Source organism: Kryptolebias marmoratus, linkage group LG1, assembly GCF_001649575.2.
Source record: "Kryptolebias marmoratus isolate JLee-2015 linkage group LG1, ASM164957v2, whole genome shotgun sequence".
Classification (NCBI taxonomy): Eukaryota; Metazoa; Chordata; class Actinopteri; order Cyprinodontiformes; family Rivulidae; genus Kryptolebias; species Kryptolebias marmoratus.
The window spans coordinates 15,164,146-15,185,454 of NC_051430.1; the positions used below are offsets into that span (position 1 = coordinate 15,164,146).

Here is a 21,309-nt window from a genome sequence, read left to right on the forward strand (position 1 = left end):
CAGCCAATCAGAGAACACAGGGTGATAATTTGGCTCTGCCTGCCCTGCTGTGACATGATAATAATGCACTCATATCCTGCTGAGATTCTTCTGATCGGCTGACAGTTAAGCACAAAAAAAAGGGGTCTGAATTCATTAGTTACAGGGAGGTGCCGTGGCAAACCTGCCCGGCATACAAAAAGAGATCTTTGCTTAAACATTCACAGTAAACACGTGTAACACATTCATAATTTAAACTAGTGTTGAAAGATAAAATTGTGCTCATGTTGAATAGAAGTTTTGCTCTTTATTTAGTAGCCAAAGCTTCACCTCTAAGATGACAGTAAATATTCTACACTGGTAAATAATGAATGAGTCAATAACACTGTTTTGGTTTTTACCTTGCCCTCATTATTCACCACACACTCACATACTCAAATGTGCTCCAACCCGGTCGTATCCCTGAGCAATTAGTTGCTCCGAAATATCAGGGGGCCAGTTATTCAGGCATGTATTTCATATTTTATTGGTTTACTCAGAGTGTTGTATGCAGACCAAGCTTTAGCAAACACAGCCTCTGCAAAATTTCCCAAGCTCCTCTGCAGTCAGCAAGTAATTGGAGAGGGAGTCCCAAAGGGTCCTCGTATGCCGCCGAAGCCTTTGCCACCGACAAGTCAAAATGGCAATGGGGGGGGGATAGGAATCGGTGTTTGTGTGCAAGCATGTGTACAAGGGCTGTATGTGTAGGTGGTGGCTGGAGTGCTTTGTGTAAATAAGCCTGCAGCCTTTGGTTGGACATTCGCTGGTTGATTGGGGCGCCATCTGGTTCCCCTCCCACCCACCCCACCCCAAAAAAAGCACTATTACCCATGATTATTCATGTCTGTGGGGATGTTAAATACAGCTCGTGGGGTGGAGGCTGACGGGTGGTGGGGGGGCACTGTACGAATGCCAATTTAAGCCCCTGCTGCTCAAAATTAGTTAATTAACTTTATCTCTCTCATAGGGAGAAAGTTCCTTTGTAAGTAATTCTGCCAATCAACACAATCCGACTCGTTTTTTCTGAAGCCGTGCCAGCTATCTGCTTGTGAAATTAGCAGGAACAGTCAAATGTGGGCTAAAAGCCTCATAAGTAAATCCACAACATTACATAAGCAAAAACAACTAAAAACGGTTTAGAAGAAAATCTTGGAATTAGATGCAGGGTTTAAAAATCCTGCACAGCTTTCAACCATATGGTTTGTGTGCAACTGGTCCCTCTGCAAGAAGACTGAGAGGATTATATCAATTTCTGTATTTCCACACAATGGCACAAAGCTGCATTTGTATATTTACATTACAAGAATTTAATTGTTACCAGTTGTACACTTAAAGTGTGTCAGTTTTTTACAGTGACTCTGTGCACTGATACAAAGTGGTCGAAACCTGAGGTGACGATAAAACGAAGGTGGGTTGCACTGTTGACATTGAGCTGCAAGAGAAAAACAAAATAGTTTACTAATAGCTAAGATTCAAAATGATGTCAAATAATTTCAAGATTTGTTTTTGTTTCAACTTACTGAAATAACGTTGGACTGAAGATGTCCCTCGGTTCGCTCAAAGTCTGCAAAGGGAAGGAGCTTGTGAGTCTCGATTCTTCTTCTTTTTCAAAAAATTTAAAAACAAACACTGCAAATAAATGTTCCTCTCACCTTTTTCTGTGACTGACTCAAAGTGAGACACATTTGGTGAGTTATTCTTTTCTATTTTTAGGTGTTTGACTGGGAACAAAACAGAAAAACAGATCTATTAAAACAGAGTCAGACATTGTAAACAGAACAGAGAAAAATTAATTAGATTATCAACTAAAAATTCTTTTAATTAAATCTGGAACAATATTATGTTTTAGGTCATCAAAATAAAAACTTTATTATGGTCAAAGAGTTAGAAGACGTCTTCAGTTATAGACATGTTTAGTAGCCCTACTGTCAAAAACAGTGTTAGGTAATATTTTTTTTATAAAATCTTAAGAAAATATTTGAAAATATGATCAACTGCATGTGGCCTCAATTGTGAAATAAAAAGAAGGAGGGTTGTCTGATTATTCATGCACTTATCTTTCAGTTTTATATTTTATGTTAATAGTGTCTTTAAATATTGTCCATTTCATCCATGTTGTCAATTGTATATTTTATGGTCATTTACATTAAATTGTATGGTCATTAGTCAGTAGCAGCAGCAGCTAGTTGTATCATCTCTTGTGCAGCCTGTGGCACTTCCTTCAGGAATATTATAATACTTATAATGAAGAAACAATGTAACGTAAAACTGATGGTAGTGCAAATGTTTATAACAGTCTTCGCATGAACTATGAAATTCTGGTGACTGGAGCTGCCAGTTTGTTCTTGGTTTCGCTCAGACGAGTCGTTAGCTTGTCAATCCAGTCAAAATGAAACTTTTTCTGCAAGCCGAGGTTAACCCTGACAGTTTATAAGCAAAGCAGGTGGACTTCTTTTTATATTTTTTGAGCTCCTTCAAAGAGCTGTCTACAACAAGTCGATAAACAGGACCACGATTCATCTATGCGAGTTACTGCAGGGTGACAGCACTGACACTGTCATAGCAAAATTGTGTGTAGATTTTAAACATATATTAAATACAAATCAGACCTAAGAAGTCTCTCTGGATAAGTTGGCAACAGTGAGTGAAAAAAGTATTTGCTATTAACAGGAGTGCATTAGATTTGAATTAACTCGGCATCATGCCTGGCAGGTTTTGTACTGTGTATGGCAAGCTGTTGGTGTATTTTTCAATATCTTTGATATCAGACATTAAAATCGTCCACTAGTTCACAATTACACGGCACTTCTTACACCTTTAGTTGCACTAGTTGACTACAAATTGGCTACTAGTGAGCATTTTAGAGTTTACTAGCCAGCTAGTAATTTTTTTAGGTCGCACTTGTAGACTAGTGCACAGATTTGACAGTCACTAGTTGACCAGTAGGTACAATTTGTGTTGACTAGTTAACACGTAAGGGTGTTTGATGCTTACTGGTTAACTTGCACAACCCAGTTGACGACTAGTTTAGTCCAGTGGTCCATAGTGTCTTAAAAAGCTAGTTGTAGCTTTTGAGCTACCAGTGCAGCTACATGTATTTGTTTATTTGACAGGGACTGACACACAATAACGATAACAAACTGAATAAAAAACAGCAACATGGCTGACTAGTAAGCCCCAACTAAATAGGCAAAAGTGCCACTGGCTGGCAAATAAGTGTTGTTAGTCCAAACATTTGTTGAACTGGTGCAACCAAATGTGCAACTAGTACAGCGTAGTCACAAACTAGTGGGAGAAAATATATATCAAGAACTGAATAAATATACAAGCGGCTTGCCATACTCCGTGTCGTTGATGCTTTTGTACCACTGCGTTCATACCATTGTAGCTATCCACCGTCACAGCAGCAATCCCTGTGGCTTCAGCAAAGCGAATGATGAACTCCTGAGGAAACATCCCGGTGGACATCCAAAATGTTTGTGTGTTTCTAGGAGAAAAAAAAGAAACGTGGCTTTGTTTTTAAATATAATCTAACGCTATGTTGATTTCGTGGGTTACATTATTGTAGAGATGTGTTGACAATATCGTCACAGAGAGATTCAAGCAGCACTGACCCGTCAATGATGTTTTCTGGCGGGTGATTTTCATCGCTGGATGAAACGAGGACGACTTTTTTATCCGAAGAGTTAAAGGAAGATTCTATCATAACGACCTGCTCACGCGGTAGCAACCTTTGGGAGGAAATAACAGCGATTTTATCAGTAATATTGCGTTTTTACTACTGGTCTTTCCAGCAGCCCTGCAGGAAGCGATTGCCGTTGCCAAGCCAACCACAGCGTCGCAGGACATATACGTCACAGCGAGTCACCCGTTTCCGACGCACGTTTTCGGGTAGTTTAGAAATTGATAACAACTAGAACTTAATTCCGTTTTTTTCACATGGCGAATGGCTGCAAGGACGTGTTATTTACCCGTGGAGCTGGACAGGTCAGTTTTAAAAGCCGCTGAGCAGGAAGGGACGAGACAATGCGAACTTTTTTCAGGTTGCTGTTGATGTATTTGAGGTGGGGAGCTAAGAAGCTAAGCTACAAACAACAAAAGACGAATAAACATAAACAGCGCCTGATAGATTTTATTAGAGTTGTGTTGTATCAAAATGAACAAAAGAATAGCTAAAGCAACACCCATATGTTCTGAGTTAACCAGCACTTGAAACCTGCACAAGTTCTAAATTGTTCTCTTTTTTCTTTCAGAGTGATGATTCGGATATATGGGATGACACTGCACTGATTAAGGCATACGACAAGGCAGTTGCATCGTTCAAGGTAAGCTGGGTCACTTTTATTGTACCTTCGCACAGTGTTGATTATTTTTATTTGTCTTTACGCTTCTGTTCTGTATGTGTGTGTGTGTGTCAGACTGCTCTGAAGGGTGAAGATGAGCCTCAAACCTCCAAGAAAAACAAACCAGGAAAAAAACGGAAGAACAACAAGAAGAACCAGACCCGAAAAAGAACCAATGCAGCACCAGAGAAAGAGGTAAAGAACTAAAAAAAAAAAGGATACATTTTTCAGGTAAAAGTGTTGTTGTTTTTTAAATAAATAAAATAAATCACATTTAGATACAAAGGTCATGCACTTGTGCTGAGGTAAATATCCCTGAAAGAATTTGTGCCCTCCGTTTTGAGGCCGTGCACAAAGCAGGGAAAGATGAACTAAATGACCTCACATCAACTTCAACCAAGTAAACCTCAAAATACTTACACATTTTAATTTATTGTGTGAGTGTTGTTGTTTTGTAGTGTTGGGAGTGTTATTTTATTGTTGTGCTTGTGGGTCACAGTAAGACTAAACGCTTTTATTATTCTCAACTTTGCCTTGTGTGACTTCGTTTCAACAAACTGAGGACGTCAGCTGAAAACCCAGGGCAGTTGTCTTTGTAAACTTGTTTCATATAAAAAATAGCTTTAGTTTTAATTGCTACCTTCCTGATTACAACACTGTAAAAAGTCTACTTTTCTCTTGTAGACCAAATTTTTTGGTTTGTTTTTGGTAGAACATGAAATAAAATGGATCCCCAAAATCATAAAGAAAAAGAGGTAATATATTGCATTGCATCTAAAGAACACCTGTAAGCTACCAGCACAGACACGCAGTCTGTTTATATTATATCCTCTCCGTGTTCTTAACAACAGCTTAGATGTTTCCACTGCCAGAATCAAAGGATGGAGAATTTTTCACCATCAAGAGTTTTAATTAACACATCCTCCAGATAAGGATTTGTTTCTCCTTTAATTTCAGAGAGTGCACAGATTAAAGGATGACAGATTCTGGCAGGCATAGTCACCACCTCTGCCAGAATCTGTGTCTCTCCCTCCCACCAAAATGGACACAGAGTAAACAATATAAAGAATGTTTTAGGGTAAGAACGTCTCCTCATCGTGGCTGATCATTACTGCAGTTTTCAAGATATTAGCTTTTTTTATTAGAAAGTTAAAGGGAGATACAGTTTCTGGCAGGTGGAGTCACCAGCTCTGCACCTCTGGTGACTAAGCCTGCCAGAATTTGTCTCCCTGCATTGTCTCCCTTTAACTCACAATAAATCAAAGCGTAATTAGTTTTTGGGGGTTTACTTGGTTGAAGTCGATGCATTGTTATTTAGATCCACTTTTCCTGCTTTGTGTGTGCTCCCGAGACAGGGAGCACAAATTCTTCCAGGGATAATTACCTCAAGAATTTTTGGACTTTTCAAAATCAAAAAGCTTTTTTTTAACCAAGTTGTTGTTTAATGTCCTAGTTTGGTATCCTTAGTTACATCTACTAAAGATTTTTTTTTTCAATTCAGCAACATTAGGTAAAATATTCAGATGGGTTTTTTTTTGTTTTTCACTGTTGCTATTTGTTTTATTTAATCAAAAAAATTGTCTTCATAAATTTTACCTCCTTGTACACAAAATATTTCTTGCACTATTTATGTAGTTATTAGTCTAGATATTGTTTTGTCTCACAAAAAGATTGACATCCATTAGGCCATCTGAGCAATGTGTCAAATGTTTTGGCAACTAAAACTTTAGAAATTCTAATTTAAATTTAATGTATTTATTGAAGATGATACATTATTTAAATATTATATTATGTTTCCCTTTCACAAAATGTAATTTCACATCAAGTAGTTTTGTTTACGGTAATAAAAAAGTATCTGCTTTACAACAACAGTTTAAAGTGTGTGAAGCCTTTGCCATTTTTATATCTTTATTATATCTTAATCTTTCAAGTCATGGAAGTAATTAAACAAACCCCAGCAGGAGTCAAAAATATGTTACTAGGTCTTTGTTAAAGTGAATATGATTAATTTTTCATATGAGTGGCATTTTTTTTATTTTTAGTCATGTTTAAATAAGTTTGCAGTAATCTGTTATGCACTGCCAAATAACTTTTAGGTTGTTTTTTTTTAGAAAACTACAGTAATACCACACAGACTGCTGTTGTGGTTTTATTGATACTCAAATTTGAATCCATTCAGGCAAAAAAAGGTCACATTTTATTATTTCATAACTAAAGAGAGTTGAAATACTGCTTTTGGACTTTAAGATCTAATGAAAATATTTATGTCTGACTAACTAAATGACTTCATTAAGAACTGAACATTTTTTACACTCGTTCTTTTGAAATAATTTAAAAATTGCTTCACCACACATTTCAGGGAATTAAATTTGTGCTTCATTGACTTTTTGGGCAAAGTTGAATGTAGACTATGAGACAACCAACACAAAGTGACTTACCCTTCACGTTGTATCACAGTGGCAGGTTGGGGACTCCTGCTGTGCGTACTGGTCAGAAGATGGCCAGCTGTATGCAGCCACCATCTCCGCCATAGACCAGAAGAGGGGCACCTGTGTTGTGGTTTATTCTGGTTATGGCAACGAAGAGGAGCAGAACCTCGAAGACTTGCTGTCCGAAATCTCCGAGGCTGATGAAGACACAAATACCAAGGTGAAGGAGTGCAAATCAATCATGTTTATGACCATAACATTGTTCACGTATAATTAGTGTAACATTTTCATCAGTGTATCAAGGTATGCTGAGTCCATTTTGTATTTCAAACACCCACTGCTCTACATAGATACCACATGTTCTATTCTGTTAGTACATTTTAAAATCATGAGTGTAAAAGTCATGGCTGTGAAACTCAACAGAAAAGTTTTTGGTTGATTTTTCTGACTGAACTTTTACATTTTTAACATTTACAAAGACATTTTTACACATGCTCTAAAATTTGTCGATAGTAATTATATTCAACAGGATATGCATTTGACATAATTCAACACCTGTTTTTTCCACCGGGGTAACTGTGTTAACCCAACTCAAACAGTAATATTTTTGTAACCTGAGCTCATATTGGAAAGACAGCGATTTTCTCTGAAAGCAATTGTTCTGTTGGAATTTCGTTTTCTTCCGAAACCTATGTATTATTTGACACCAAAAAACCTATAAATGTTCCAAAACCCATAAATTACTTTGCCACAGGTCAAATGATTAAGTTGCTTCTCCTAAAGCAGGGGTGTCGAACTCAAGGGGAGCAAAATTAAAGACTTGGTCATAACTAAGTCAGTCTTGGTTAGTATTTATTGGAGAAAAAAACAACTTAAGTTTTTTTGATGGAATATGTTAAATTATTCATATATAGTTGGAATACAAATTACCTTTCCTACATAACATACAAAACTTAATGAATAAAGAAAAAAGATCTAATTTAAACAGACACATCTGCATTAATTCTGTATTTCGTATCAACAATGTTTTGTTCTTAGTAATAGACTTTAACACAATCCATCAAATCAGTAAAAATCCAAACAGCATTTGACTTTGATATAAGAGGGAATACAGGAAAAGACAGCTAAAGCAAATGCTGATGCTGTGATGCACATTAACTTTTCTTGGCTTCAAAGTGTGCCTGACTCATGAGGAGTCTGTAATAAGTGTTCAAAGAATTTTTTTATTTTTTTTTAAGCAGATCTGACACGTTTTAAATTATTATCTCTGGCCCGGATAAAGTGTTAGTAAGGACCAGATTTGGCCCACGGGCCTCGAGTTTGACACGTCTTAAAGTAATAGCATCCTGTAAGAATTTAAAATAATTTAGTTAAAGAAACGCCTTTAATTTTTTTAGCTTCTACCCGTATTTCCCCCCCCCTAATTATTCAAAACACATGTCTTAGTCTTTCAATTTTTTTATTTTAAGTTGTCAAAAAGTTATCAGGATAGCATTTCTCTGCTGTCTGTAGGTAAATAAGGAAGAGTCTTCAACAGAAGAGAGCGACCTGCCGACCACACCAAACCAGCCTCACAGTAAAGCCCAGAAGCCCAAAGCTCACAAAGAACCACCTTCTACAAGAGCTCCTGGTTTCCCTGGCTTCCCTGGATTTCCCCCAGGCCCCCCTCCCATGTTTAATTTCAGACAGGTAAGGTAACTGATTCATTAGAGCACTTACTTCCTTATTAGTCTTTCAAGAAAACAAACAAATGTAAGCCTGTTTTCTACATTTGTTTGATTACTGCGTTTACATGTTTTAATCTGTCGGGTTACTGTTTTTCCGCCTCGTGTAAAATAAAGCATAAACAGTAAATTGTTTACAACGAGTGCAGTGAAAACAGGCTATAAAGAAAAGCTCTATGAGTTGGCATTCATTGCAGATATCGGATTGCAATAAATTTAACTTGGATTTGTCTCAATCTTTCTTCCTGCCAACTCTTTTCTGCCTCTGATTTATTTTATCAGTTGTTGCTATTAAAAGAAGTGAAATATCTCAGACTGCACTTGTTTTAAGCCAGATGAAACGTGCTGAGGAGAGTTCATAAAACTTTCCTCTGAATGCCAAGCTTATTGATGTACTATTTAGAAATAGTTGGATCAAATATCTGTATGTTTTTTTTCCTACCAGGGGGAAAGCAGGCAGCCTGGTGGGCATGGACCCATACCTCCCTCCTGGCCTCCCATGATGCCTTTCGGTCCACCTGTAAGTTTTGAAAAAGCTGTATCTTTTCACGGATGATTAAAAGTTTAGAAAACACCATAAACAGTCGTCACGTTTGGGCTTTAACAACATTTAATTATATATAAAAAAGTGGCTGATATTTAAAAATCAGGGTAAGTAAGATGATGATTATTCAGTGAAAGAATAAACTTGCATTGGTGATAGAGAGAAACCTACAGGAGTAGCCCATATTCACTATAGAGGTCACATAAATCAAGAAAAATCAGATGTTCTTATTAAATTTGCATTTCGGCGTCATTTTAAAGAAAAGCTTTTCCTCATCCAGGTGGTGAATTTTCAAACCACTGTCATTAAAGCTCCTTAGTAACTTACTGCACGTGCATTTACTGCTTTCTCTGCCTCAGATGATCCCGCCGCCTCCACCCTTGAGTCCTGACATGGTGGATGACGAAGCCTTGGGTAGTGTGCTCATATCCTGGTACATGAGCGGATATCACACAGGATACTACCTGGTACGTGCACGGCTTAATATGGTTCCTAACAGGGATGGAGCTAACTGATGGAGGGTCTTTTGAAGGGGCAATAACACCACACCTTTTGTTCCCCCCCCCCCAGGGATTGAAACAAGGACGCAAAGAAGCCGGCAAGTGGGCGAAAATGCATCACAAATGAAATGAAGTCATGACTTACTTTGGGTCTTACATGGACCAAGAGCCATCAAGTTTAATTTGTATCTATGTCCTTTCAATAAGAGTTTTGTATTCTTTGTAAATAGAATAAAGGCTTCCAAAACAAAACTGGCTCAATGTTTTATTGAAGTTGCACAAGAAGAAACACTTTTTTTTTTTTTTCAAATGAAAATGTACAGCGGTGGCAAAGTTTTATATTTCAATTCTCCTTATTTGGCATTTCGTTGTTTCAGACTCTTCTTTATATCAAACTAAATAACCATTAAAGTAAAACGAGCTGGAGTGGTTTGTTCATTTAGAATTAGTTGATAAAACGTTCTGTTTGCACATTCAGACTTTTCATTTGGAAGAACTCTTTTGATGATAATTCCAGCCTTTAGTCTTGGGAGTAATGCTACAAACTTGGCACTTTTGTTTTCCGGATTATCTCTCATTCTTGGCCGAAGAAGTCAAGCCCAACCAGGCTGGAAGGAGAGTGTCGGCATCATTTTAGGTTATTCCGAAGTGCCTCACTGGGTTAACGGTCAGACACTGGCTGGGTCTCTGAATCAGGAGATTCCTGAAGCTACTTGAATCAGGTTTTTGGTTAGAAACAGGATTTCTGACAGTTAATTAATTTGTCAAAACACTTCAGTGTATTTTTACTTTGTGATAGTAGGGTATTAGGTTCAGACTGGTTAAAAAAATAAACAGCAAATGAATAACAAAATGTAGAAAAGTGACTATTTTTTTTAATTTAGAGCCCCTTTTTTAATATATTATTGTTTTATGAACTGACAATAAAACAGTTCCTAGTTGAGAGGGGAACCTCGTGATTGTGCGTGTCATGGACTCAATAATTTGGGGTTGTAATGGCAAAAATTGTCCAGCAGAAGTCAGAATCGTGTAATAAATTCCCATTGTAATGCAAAGCTTTGTAAATACATGAGACTGTTATTTTAAGCCATGCAGAGTCACAGCGATACACAGAGGAAGACTCTGCTCTTCCATCTCTTTTGACATGCCGGTGTGATTGGGAGCCAGACTTGAGTACAGTTTTCATCCCCCCGACACCTTCCACACAGTAAATTTAGAGAATCGTTCCAGTTTTATGCTCTGCATCCAAGCTCTGTGTTTTCCCTGAGGTGTCCCCTCATCTCCCAGCCCATATAGGAACACATCCATCATAATGTTTTTCAGCTCACATCAGATGGGTTTATACTCCAGGGTGATAGCAACTACTCTTTCAGCTACAGATATTATGCCACACTAAAGCAAATTCCCTGATTAAAATTTAAAAAAAAAGATTGAAATTAATGGGAAATTTTCACTTATCATTTACACCGTGGGCTAAGATTCTAATGTCTTCATTTAGGTTTTAAAGTGTCAGTGTTTGAGTTTTTTTTTTTTTTGCTCCTCCACTGCTTCCCCCTCCACGTCCTGCAATCTGAGTCTGTAATGTTGGAGTTTTAATAATGCAAGAACACAGAAGGAGGTAGAGCAGTGGCTGCAGATACTTTGTGCATGTTTATATTTAGAATCCACAGAACCACATGTAATTACAGTGGGAGCAGGAACGTTCATTCTGCTCAGCCTTTCATTCCACAAAAAGAAGGCCTAACGAATTCCCAGATTTCCTCTACTTTGCTGCCCACTTACACCCACTCCTCTGGTTTGAAACTGGCAGGCAAGTGAATCAGATCATGTATATGTTTGTATGCAGGAGCGAGAGAAACATAATAGGGTTTTGTGTTAGGGATGTAACAGCATGATTGTCCTCCTTTTTTTTTTGTTTTAGCATGTGATTTCTTTTTTTTTCCTCCAGCTGCTCCACAGCCATTGCTTTCTGAGTGAAGAGTGGCTCCCTTTGTTTGTATACTGACTGTGGCTGACATTTTATGGCCCACTGTGACTGCCCATATTTACGGCTGCGTTTGATTCTCGCTGAAGCCGACACTTTTGTCTTTGCTGCTTTGTATGCGCATGTGTGGAGGCAAAAAAAAAAAAAAGACAGAGTGAAAACTGGAGAAACGGGAAGGATGTTAAAAGGAGAAAATGTAGACTGTGGTGTTTACAAATAGAATATGCACTATACACACAAAAAGTGATAAGCCAAACCTATCTTTTCCCCACAGATGGGTTTAAAATCTGCCACGGCAAAGCCTGCACATAAACCAATTGCTTGCTTGACTCTGCAGCAAACTAAGCTGCCCAAAGGGCCCCCGGTAGAACCCACGAGGAGTTTGAAGGGGATGGGGGGGGGTCTGACCTTGCTTGGGAAAGCACTGCTCCCCTCTGTGACTGTCTACCCCCTACTGACCACAGAGGCATAAAGCGTGCAAACATAATCTGTATTTTGCATAGTCCCCTTCTAGGAAATAGACATCTGAGTGAGATCACATCGCCGCATGAGTTTCAGGGGCCCTCAGCTATCTACTCGAGCTTCCCACATCAACAAAAAAATCTGCTTTTATAGAAGCAACTTTGGGATTATTTGAAAAATAGACTTGTGCAAGCTTTTCTGCTTGGATTTAAAGAGGCAGAGCACCAAAGTCCCCCTGAAACACCAGTCAGAGGAGGGAGTACAGTAAACCTTTGTTGATGCAGGAAAGAACTAATGTGGACTATTAGGCGTAATTGTTGGGAGGTGTGTCTGTGTTCGGTTTGAAGCGGCTGGGAGACTATTTTCACAGTGAGCACGGTGCACCAGTCCGTTGAATAATGCTTTTGAAATGCTGCACTGTTTCTTTCTTTTTCCAGTGGAAGACAAGAGTCAGACAAAAGGTAAAATGCCACAAGATTGCAGCAACTTGAAGTCAGGCTGGGGATTTCTCGAAGTTTGTTGTCTGCCCTCCATTGAAGCGGCTATAAAAGTTGCAAGCGGAAAGAAAATAACTGAACATTCGTGTACATTTTTTATCAGTTTGCTGGTTTCCAGCTCAAATCCCTCAGGCTTAGTCTGTTATTCCTGCCTTCTGGAAATCTTTGTTTTTTTTCTTCCTTTTGCAGGTGCAACAGTTGATCAGGGGTTGGGGGGTCACACAGAGAGTTAAATAAGAAATTCTTCACAAAAGCCTGTTTTTTTGTCAAATAGCTGCAATATCGGAACAGATTTTTCTAGTACATTACAGAAAATAAGTCAGAAAAAAAAGAATTTTCCAAACATCTCAAAACAGTTGGGTTTATTTCTCTGAGGGTCATGTTGGATGCGAGCCTGGGCATGTGAAAGATCTGGGTTTTCTTTCTGAGATTTATTCATCAGTGCTGCAAGATCACCCTCTGCCACAGAAGCTGACCTCTGTCAAACTCTGAGTGGACTGACCTCTGTGCCAGCTGAATAAAATCTGACCTTTCAGAATTCCAGTCACAGCGGGTTCAGAAACGTTACGGTGCCTCCGCAAGTTAGGACTGACATTCCTGCCGGATCTTCATGCTCTGCTGCAGATGCTTATAAATAAAAATGTTCTACTACCGGAGTAGAGCTGATTGCACCTGGTTTCCAACCCCTTAAACGGGATGCATTACTGGCACTGAGGAAATTAAAATCCTCAGAGGCCAAATGGGAGCAAATATTACCAATTACATTGTATGAAAGGCTAAAGATGCCACGTGCTTCGATGTGACCACCTGGATTTATCGATGAAAGACTTGGTAGAACAAAAACAAAGGCACGTTTTGTCCGTCATATAAACAAAATGCTGCATATTAACACTACGTTTAACTGAAAATAGCACAAAACAACCTATTACCGTAAATGCTAAATGTTTCTAAAATTCTAAACTTAGAAAAGAGGCTCATTTTATACCCTTTTAACTATCCGTTCTAATAAAACTTGGTGGCCTTTATAAGAAGCAAAATGTTTTTTTCTTTTCCTGCTTGATGGGAGTTTTTGTTGGAGCCCTGCTTGTTCATTTCCTTATTATTCTTATCTCAGTCGGTATTCTGAAGTGGTCACGGGTCTGGACTGAAGGCAGGTCAGTTTGTTATGCAGCCCTGAGACTTGGCACTGTCTTGCTGAAATAAGCAAACCACTCCCTGCAGACAACGCAGCCCAGATGGCAGCAAATGTTCCTCTAATACCTGCGTAAATAAATCCTTTGGTAATATCGGGGCATTCACAGATGTGCAAATTATTCACGTCTTGCGTATTAATGAACCGCCATCATGAACAATGTTCCTTGAATGGGGCGTAAATAACATGGCAGATGGTGCTTCTTCTCAGTGGAATGGCATTTCAATTTTATTGGACGCATCAGCACAGGACAGCTTTACACTTTGTCTCTGACTTAGATGAGTTTTGAGGTCGTGATGTTACTCACTCATTAATTTATTCATTCTCTCAGTCATTGATTCCCTCTAAATGTGTCCTTTACACACCATCAGTGTCCCTGAAGCTGTGCAGTGGTTACCTAAAAGGGTCGTGTAACTTTCCTAAAATACCTTTCTGTAAACACTTCGAATTCTTCCATATTATTCTGGGGGGCGCTGAAGTTATATATAAGCCATTCAACTATTTGACCATGCAGTCTTTGAAGAGTGGTAGCCCCCCTCCCAACTCCACCCAGACCTAGAGACTTGCAGTGTTTTGCAGAAATGAAGGAGCAGCAGACAGACTGACAGGCACAGGCTTGATGTAAATACCAGAATGAAACCAGTGAAACCATTCCACATAGGGGGGGTTTAGTGCCTCAATCATTCCTGCTGAACGACGCCCATTAACAAGCCTGCAAAAGGCAGATTATGGCTGTTGTAAATCTCTGCCGTCCATCACCGGCAGAGGTCTCCAGATGAAGGACGACAAAGTTGGGTGTCAGCTACGCACCGCGTGGAGCGTCAGCGCGTCACTTCAACGCACTCGGGGCACCGTTTGGACAAGTGGAAAGAAGCCCCTGCTCGCCTCAGTTTGGAGAAACGCTAATTTTCTTTCTATCGAAATAAATCTCTAAGGAGTGTTTCTTTTTCTTTTCTTTTTTTAACCCCTGTCCTGCCGGTGGATCTGCTGCTCGTCTGGGAAGTTTTCGAAGCAGCTCCTCCCTTTTGCGCTCTTTCTTTTTTTAGAGCTCTTGCTGACCCGGACCACTCTGCTCTGGGGAAGTTTGTCAGGAAGTTTGTATTAATAATAATACAAGGAAAAAAACAGAGAAATAAAACAGGGGGGGGATGTTTTGCCGAAATCAAACGACGAGAGCCACCGTGGCCCGCGGCTCTGCCCTGGAGATGGAGATACGGATAGGGAAGTTCAGGAGGAACGACCTCCAGGACGCACCACCATCACAGGTATCTGAGCTCACCTCCTCTCTCTAACACACACACACACACCAAATTCTCTCTGTTTACAGCTGTGACTCAGTTTCCTCTCTCCAACCTATGTGGCACACTTCATATCTGTTCTGAGGGTTTATAATTAAACCGCACCAGAAAGCTGTTGAGCTCCCAATGCCCAACTCTACTAATTATCTTCTAACGAGAACTTGTGAGCCATCTCGTTTTACATGCAATTCATGTTTTAACACTTTCTTTAAATGCTGTAACGTTTCTCCACCTGTTTGATCACCTGGACCTGCTTCCATGCCTCTTCAGCTTTGCCCGCAGGCTGTTGAACAGTCAGACACAAACTGCATCCTAAAGTTGAGCTCTGGGTCAAAGCTTGTGTATTTATTTATCTCAGCTGCTGTTTATCACTTTAAAAACGAACCAACACGATTTGCTCCTCTTCCTTCTTTGCAAAGCTCCCTTTTTTTTAACTTTCTCTCCCAGTCACACATACCTGCCTGTGAGCTCTCATGTTTGCTGATTGTGTTTGGTTTTAGTGCTGCCTTTTCGTTCTTCTCTTGTTGTAAAACGTCTGAAAGCGGTTGGTAACAGGGAAGAGTGACAATCAAATAGAGGGAGAGATGTGTGTGGGGTGTCTAAATGACTCAATTGTAAGAGGAAGCTTAAAGAATGTTAATGGTGTAATATGGACCATAAGACTGAGTATTGATTCTTTGTCTCCTCCTCCTTTTGGAATCTCTCCTTTCTTTGCTCCATGAAGTCATTAGATGTGTCTGAGCAGACACTGTTAGATTATGTTGTTTATCATTCATGTCACAGGAAACCACCAGCTATAGCTGACCCCTGGGAGGTCAGGCACACTCCATCATATTGATCTGCTGTCAGAACGGTCTGATCTAGTGTCCAAAGTGGCCCGAACTCACACCTGCCAAACAAGTTCACACACGTTATCACACATGATGACCCTCAACAGTTCAGTCTGAATGATCAGGCTAAAATAAGGAGATGTGTTTTAGTTTTCACCTCATGCGGTTTGAAGTCATCTTTCTAGAGTGACAGTATGAAGCAGTTTGCTTCAGAAGTGTTGTACGGCAGATGGTGTGCTACTTTGTCTGAATGGTGATTCAGATTTCACACAATTGTTTTTCTGTTTCATTTTTCATACTTTCTTTTTTTTTTGCAATCTATCTACGCCTGCATATTTGCCATTTTAACCAATCATGTATCAAAACATTCAGCTGATTCAGGAAATGGGTACTGTGACTTTTAATTTTGTAACTTATCAAAATCTTTGCTTTTTTTTCAGTTCCATCAAAATCGTTGTTTAGCATGCTTTTAGTTCTGTTTTTGTCTTCTTATGCTACTTTTAGCTTTTGGCTAGCCTTTTGCTCCTTGTAGCCTTTTATTGATTCATCAGAACCTATAAGGGAATTTCATCTTAAGACAGAAATAATGGAGAAGTTCAAAATCATTGTTTTAAATCCTGAATTATTTCTATGCAGACTTTACTTTCCCCCTTTTGGTTTCTATAATGGACATGCATAAGGATAAAGACTTTCTTCTTCTTCCACAACAATAACACAGTCCTTGTTTACTTCCTTACCTCTGTCTGTAAGTTGCTCTAAGCCGGTTCACATACAAGATTAATTTGCGCCTCTGACTTTGTTGCCAATGCTAATGATCCTCTTTCAGAGACAGGGACTTCCCTCTTGTTCTGTGTGTCCGGTCTCTCTCAATGCCACCCTGGAACCAGTGTGTGGCATTTCAATGAGAAGCTGTGAAAGCACCTTATATTCACTCTGCCAGGGAACATAACGTCTGGGTGTTTGAGCCCCTTATTTAAGCCTCTAAGCCTCTAAAATCTGTGTTTCTAAGATGGTTTTAGTTTATTTTGTTGAACCTTGTTGACGTATTGGCCAACAAAATTCATAGTTTTGGATTATCTTTAAATGCATGTCACTTCAGCAGCTTTAAAAAATAATCTAAAACACAAGTGAGGCTTAAACTTCTATCTGATTAGACTTTCTCTCTCTCTCTCTCTCTCTCTCTCTCTCTCTCTCTCTCTCTCTCACTCTCTCCAGGCACATTGGAAGTAGAAAAAGTTGGACCAAATTTTCCCAGACTACTGATCCCACTATAGTTCATTTAAAGTATGAATTTGGTAAAATGNTTTTTTTTTTTTTCAAATGAAAATGTACAGCGGTGGCAAAGTTTTATATTTCAATTCTCCTTATTTGGCATTTCGTTGTTTCAGACTCTTCTTTATATCAAACTAAATAACCATTAAAGTAAAACGAGCTGGAGTGGTTTGTTCATTTAGAATTAGTTGATAAAACGTTCTGTTTGCACATTCAGACTTTTCATTTGGAAGAACTCTTTTGATGATAATTCCAGCCTTTAGTCTTGGGAGTAATGCTACAAACTTGGCACTTTTGTTTTCCGGATTATCTCTCATTCTTGGCCGAAGAAGTCAAGCCCAACCAGGCTGGAAGGAGAGTGTCGGCATCATTTTAGGTTATTCCGAAGTGCCTCACTGGGTTAACGGTCAGACACTGGCTGGGTCTCTGAATCAGGAGATTCCTGAAGCTACTTGAATCAGGTTTTTGGTTAGAAACAGGATTTCTGACAGTTAATTAATTTGTCAAAACACTTCAGTGTATTTTTACTTTGTGATAGTAGGGTATTAGGTTCAGACTGGTTAAAAAAATAAACAGCAAATGAATAACAAAATGTAGAAAAGTGACTATTTTTTTTAATTTAGAGCCCCTTTTTTAATATATTATTGTTTTATGAACTGACAATAAAACAGTTCCTAGTTGAGAGGGGAACCTCGTGATTGTGCGTGTCATGGACTCAATAATTTGGGGTTGTAATGGCAAAAATTGTCCAGCAGAAGTCAGAATCGTGTAATAAATTCCCATTGTAATGCAAAGCTTTGTAAATACATGAGACTGTTATTTTAAGCCATGCAGAGTCACAGCGATACACAGAGGAAGACTCTGCTCTTCCATCTCTTTTGACATGCCGGTGTGATTGGGAGCCAGACTTGAGTACAGTTTTCATCCCCCCGACACCTTCCACACAGTAAATTTAGAGAATCGTTCCAGTTTTATGCTCTGCATCCAAGCTCTGTGTTTTCCCTGAGGTGTCCCCTCATCTCCCAGCCCATATAGGAACACATCCATCATAATGTTTTTCAGCTCACATCAGATGGGTTTATACTCCAGGGTGATAGCAACTACTCTTTCAGCTACAGATATTATGCCACACTAAAGCAAATTCCCTGATTAAAATTTAAAAAAAAAGATTGAAATTAATGGGAAATTTTCACTTATCATTTACACCGTGGGCTAAGATTCTAATGTCTTCATTTAGGTTTTAAAGTGTCAGTGTTTGAGTTTTTTTTTTTTTTGCTCCTCCACTGCTTCCCCCTCCACGTCCTGCAATCTGAGTCTGTAATGTTGGAGTTTTAATAATGCAAGAACACAGAAGGAGGTAGAGCAGTGGCTGCAGATACTTTGTGCATGTTTATATTTAGAATCCACAGAACCACATGTAATTACAGTGGGAGCAGGAACGTTCATTCTGCTCAGCCTTTCATTCCACAAAAAGAAGGCCTAACGAATTCCCAGATTTCCTCTACTTTGCTGCCCACTTACACCCACTCCTCTGGTTTGAAACTGGCAGGCAAGTGAATCAGATCATGTATATGTTTGTATGCAGGAGCGAGAGAAACATAATAGGGTTTTGTGTTAGGGATGTAACAGCATGATTGTCCTCCTTTTTTTTTTGTTTTAGCATGTGATTTCTTTTTTTTTCCTCCAGCTGCTCCACAGCCATTGCTTTCTGAGTGAAGAGTGGCTCCCTTTGTTTGTATACTGACTGTGGCTGACATTTTATGGCCCACTGTGACTGCCCATATTTACGGCTGCGTTTGATTCTCGCTGAAGCCGACACTTTTGTCTTTGCTGCTTTGTATGCGCATGTGTGGAGGCAAAAAAAAAAAAAAGACAGAGTGAAAACTGGAGAAACGGGAAGGATGTTAAAAGGAGAAAATGTAGACTGTGGTGTTTACAAATAGAATATGCACTATACACACAAAAAGTGATAAGCCAAACCTATCTTTTCCCCACAGATGGGTTTAAAATCTGCCACGGCAAAGCCTGCACATAAACCAATTGCTTGCTTGACTCTGCAGCAAACTAAGCTGCCCAAAGGGCCCCCGGTAGAACCCACGAGGAGTTTGAAGGGGATGGGGGGGGGTCTGACCTTGCTTGGGAAAGCACTGCTCCCCTCTGTGACTGTCTACCCCCTACTGACCACAGAGGCATAAAGCGTGCAAACATAATCTGTATTTTGCATAGTCCCCTTCTAGGAAATAGACATCTGAGTGAGATCACATCGCCGCATGAGTTTCAGGGGCCCTCAGCTATCTACTCGAGCTTCCCACATCAACAAAAAAATCTGCTTTTATAGAAGCAACTTTGGGATTATTTGAAAAATAGACTTGTGCAAGCTTTTCTGCTTGGATTTAAAGAGGCAGAGCACCAAAGTCCCCCTGAAACACCAGTCAGAGGAGGGAGTACAGTAAACCTTTGTTGATGCAGGAAAGAACTAATGTGGACTATTAGGCGTAATTGTTGGGAGGTGTGTCTGTGTTCGGTTTGAAGCGGCTGGGAGACTATTTTCACAGTGAGCACGGTGCACCAGTCCGTTGAATAATGCTTTTGAAATGCTGCACTGTTTCTTTCTTTTTCCAGTGGAAGACAAGAGTCAGACAAAAGGTAAAATGCCACAAGATTGCAGCAACTTGAAGTCAGGCTGGGGATTTCTCGAAGTTTGTTGTCTGCCCTCCATTGAAGCGGCTATAAAAGTTGCAAGCGGAAAGAAAATAACTGAACATTCGTGTACATTTTTTATCAGTTTGCTGGTTTCCAGCTCAAATCCCTCAGGCTTAGTCTGTTATTCCTGCCTTCTGGAAATCTTTGTTTTTTTTCTTCCTTTTGCAGGTGCAACAGTTGATCAGGGGTTGGGGGGTCACACAGAGAGTTAAATAAGAAATTCTTCACAAAAGCCTGTTTTTTTGTCAAATAGCTGCAATATCGGAACAGATTTTTCTAGTACATTACAGAAAATAAGTCAGAAAAAAAAGAATTTTCCAAACATCTCAAAACAGTTGGGTTTATTTCTCTGAGGGTCATGTTGGATGCGAGCCTGGGCATGTGAAAGATCTGGGTTTTCTTTCTGAGATTTATTCATCAGTGCTGCAAGATCACCCTCTGCCACAGAAGCTGACCTCTGTCAAACTCTGAGTGGACTGACCTCTGTGCCAGCTGAATAAAATCTGACCTTTCAGAATTCCAGTCACAGCGGGTTCAGAAACGTTACGGTGCCTCCGCAAGTTAGGACTGACATTCCTGCCGGATCTTCATGCTCTGCTGCAGATGCTTATAAATAAAAATGTTCTACTACCGGAGTAGAGCTGATTGCACCTGGTTTCCAACCCCTTAAACGGGATGCATTACTGGCACTGAGGAAATTAAAATCCTCAGAGGCCAAATGGGAGCAAATATTACCAATTACATTGTATGAAAGGCTAAAGATGCCACGTGCTTCGATGTGACCACCTGGATTTATCGATGAAAGACTTGGTAGAACAAAAACAAAGGCACGTTTTGTCCGTCATATAAACAAAATGCTGCATATTAACACTACGTTTAACTGAAAATAGCACAAAACAACCTATTACCGTAAATGCTAAATGTTTCTAAAATTCTAAACTTAGAAAAGAGGCTCATTTTATACCCTTTTAACTATCCGTTCTAATAAAACTTGGTGGCCTTTATAAGAAGCAAAATGTTTTTTTCTTTTCCTGCTTGATGGGAGTTTTTGTTGGAGCCCTGCTTGTTCATTTCCTTATTATTCTTATCTCAGTCGGTATTCTGAAGTGGTCACGGGTCTGGACTGAAGGCAGGTCAGTTTGTTATGCAGCCCTGAGACTTGGCACTGTCTTGCTGAAATAAGCAAACCACTCCCTGCAGACAACGCAGCCCAGATGGCAGCAAATGTTCCTCTAATACCTGCGTAAATAAATCCTTTGGTAATATCGGGGCATTCACAGATGTGCAAATTATTCACGTCTTGCGTATTAATGAACCGCCATCATGAACAATGTTCCTTGAATGGGGCGTAAATAACATGGCAGATGGTGCTTCTTCTCAGTGGAATGGCATTTCAATTTTATTGGACGCATCAGCACAGGACAGCTTTACACTTTGTCTCTGACTTAGATGAGTTTTGAGGTCGTGATGTTACTCACTCATTAATTTATTCATTCTCTCAGTCATTGATTCC

The 21,309-nt window shown here is 39.5% G+C and overlaps 2 protein-coding genes across 2 annotated transcripts; one reads left to right on the forward strand and one right to left on the reverse strand.

Annotated features, from left to right (window-relative positions):
- Nucleotides 1-831: 831 nt before the first annotated feature.
- On the reverse strand, nucleotides 832-3,848 carry hspb11 (heat shock protein family B (small) member 11). Its single transcript, XM_017417111.3, has 5 exons — nucleotides 3,633-3,848; nucleotides 3,399-3,505; nucleotides 1,671-1,739; nucleotides 1,539-1,582; nucleotides 832-1,450 (listed from the first exon to the last, which is right to left on the reverse strand). The coding sequence occupies exons 1-5, from the start codon at nucleotides 3,722-3,724 to the stop codon at nucleotides 1,358-1,360; spliced, it is 405 nt and encodes a 134-aa protein (XP_017272600.1). The 5' UTR covers nucleotides 3,725-3,848; the 3' UTR covers nucleotides 832-1,357.
- smn1 (survival of motor neuron 1, telomeric) lies at nucleotides 3,846-9,810 on the forward strand. Its single transcript, XM_017417110.3, has 8 exons — nucleotides 3,846-4,005; nucleotides 4,272-4,343; nucleotides 4,437-4,556; nucleotides 6,819-7,010; nucleotides 8,303-8,479; nucleotides 8,960-9,034; nucleotides 9,418-9,525; nucleotides 9,629-9,810. Exons 1-8 carry the CDS (start codon nucleotides 3,958-3,960, stop codon nucleotides 9,683-9,685), a joined length of 849 nt encoding a protein of 282 aa, XP_017272599.1. The 5' UTR covers nucleotides 3,846-3,957; the 3' UTR covers nucleotides 9,686-9,810.
- The last annotated feature ends 11,499 nt before the right edge of the window (nucleotides 9,811-21,309 follow it).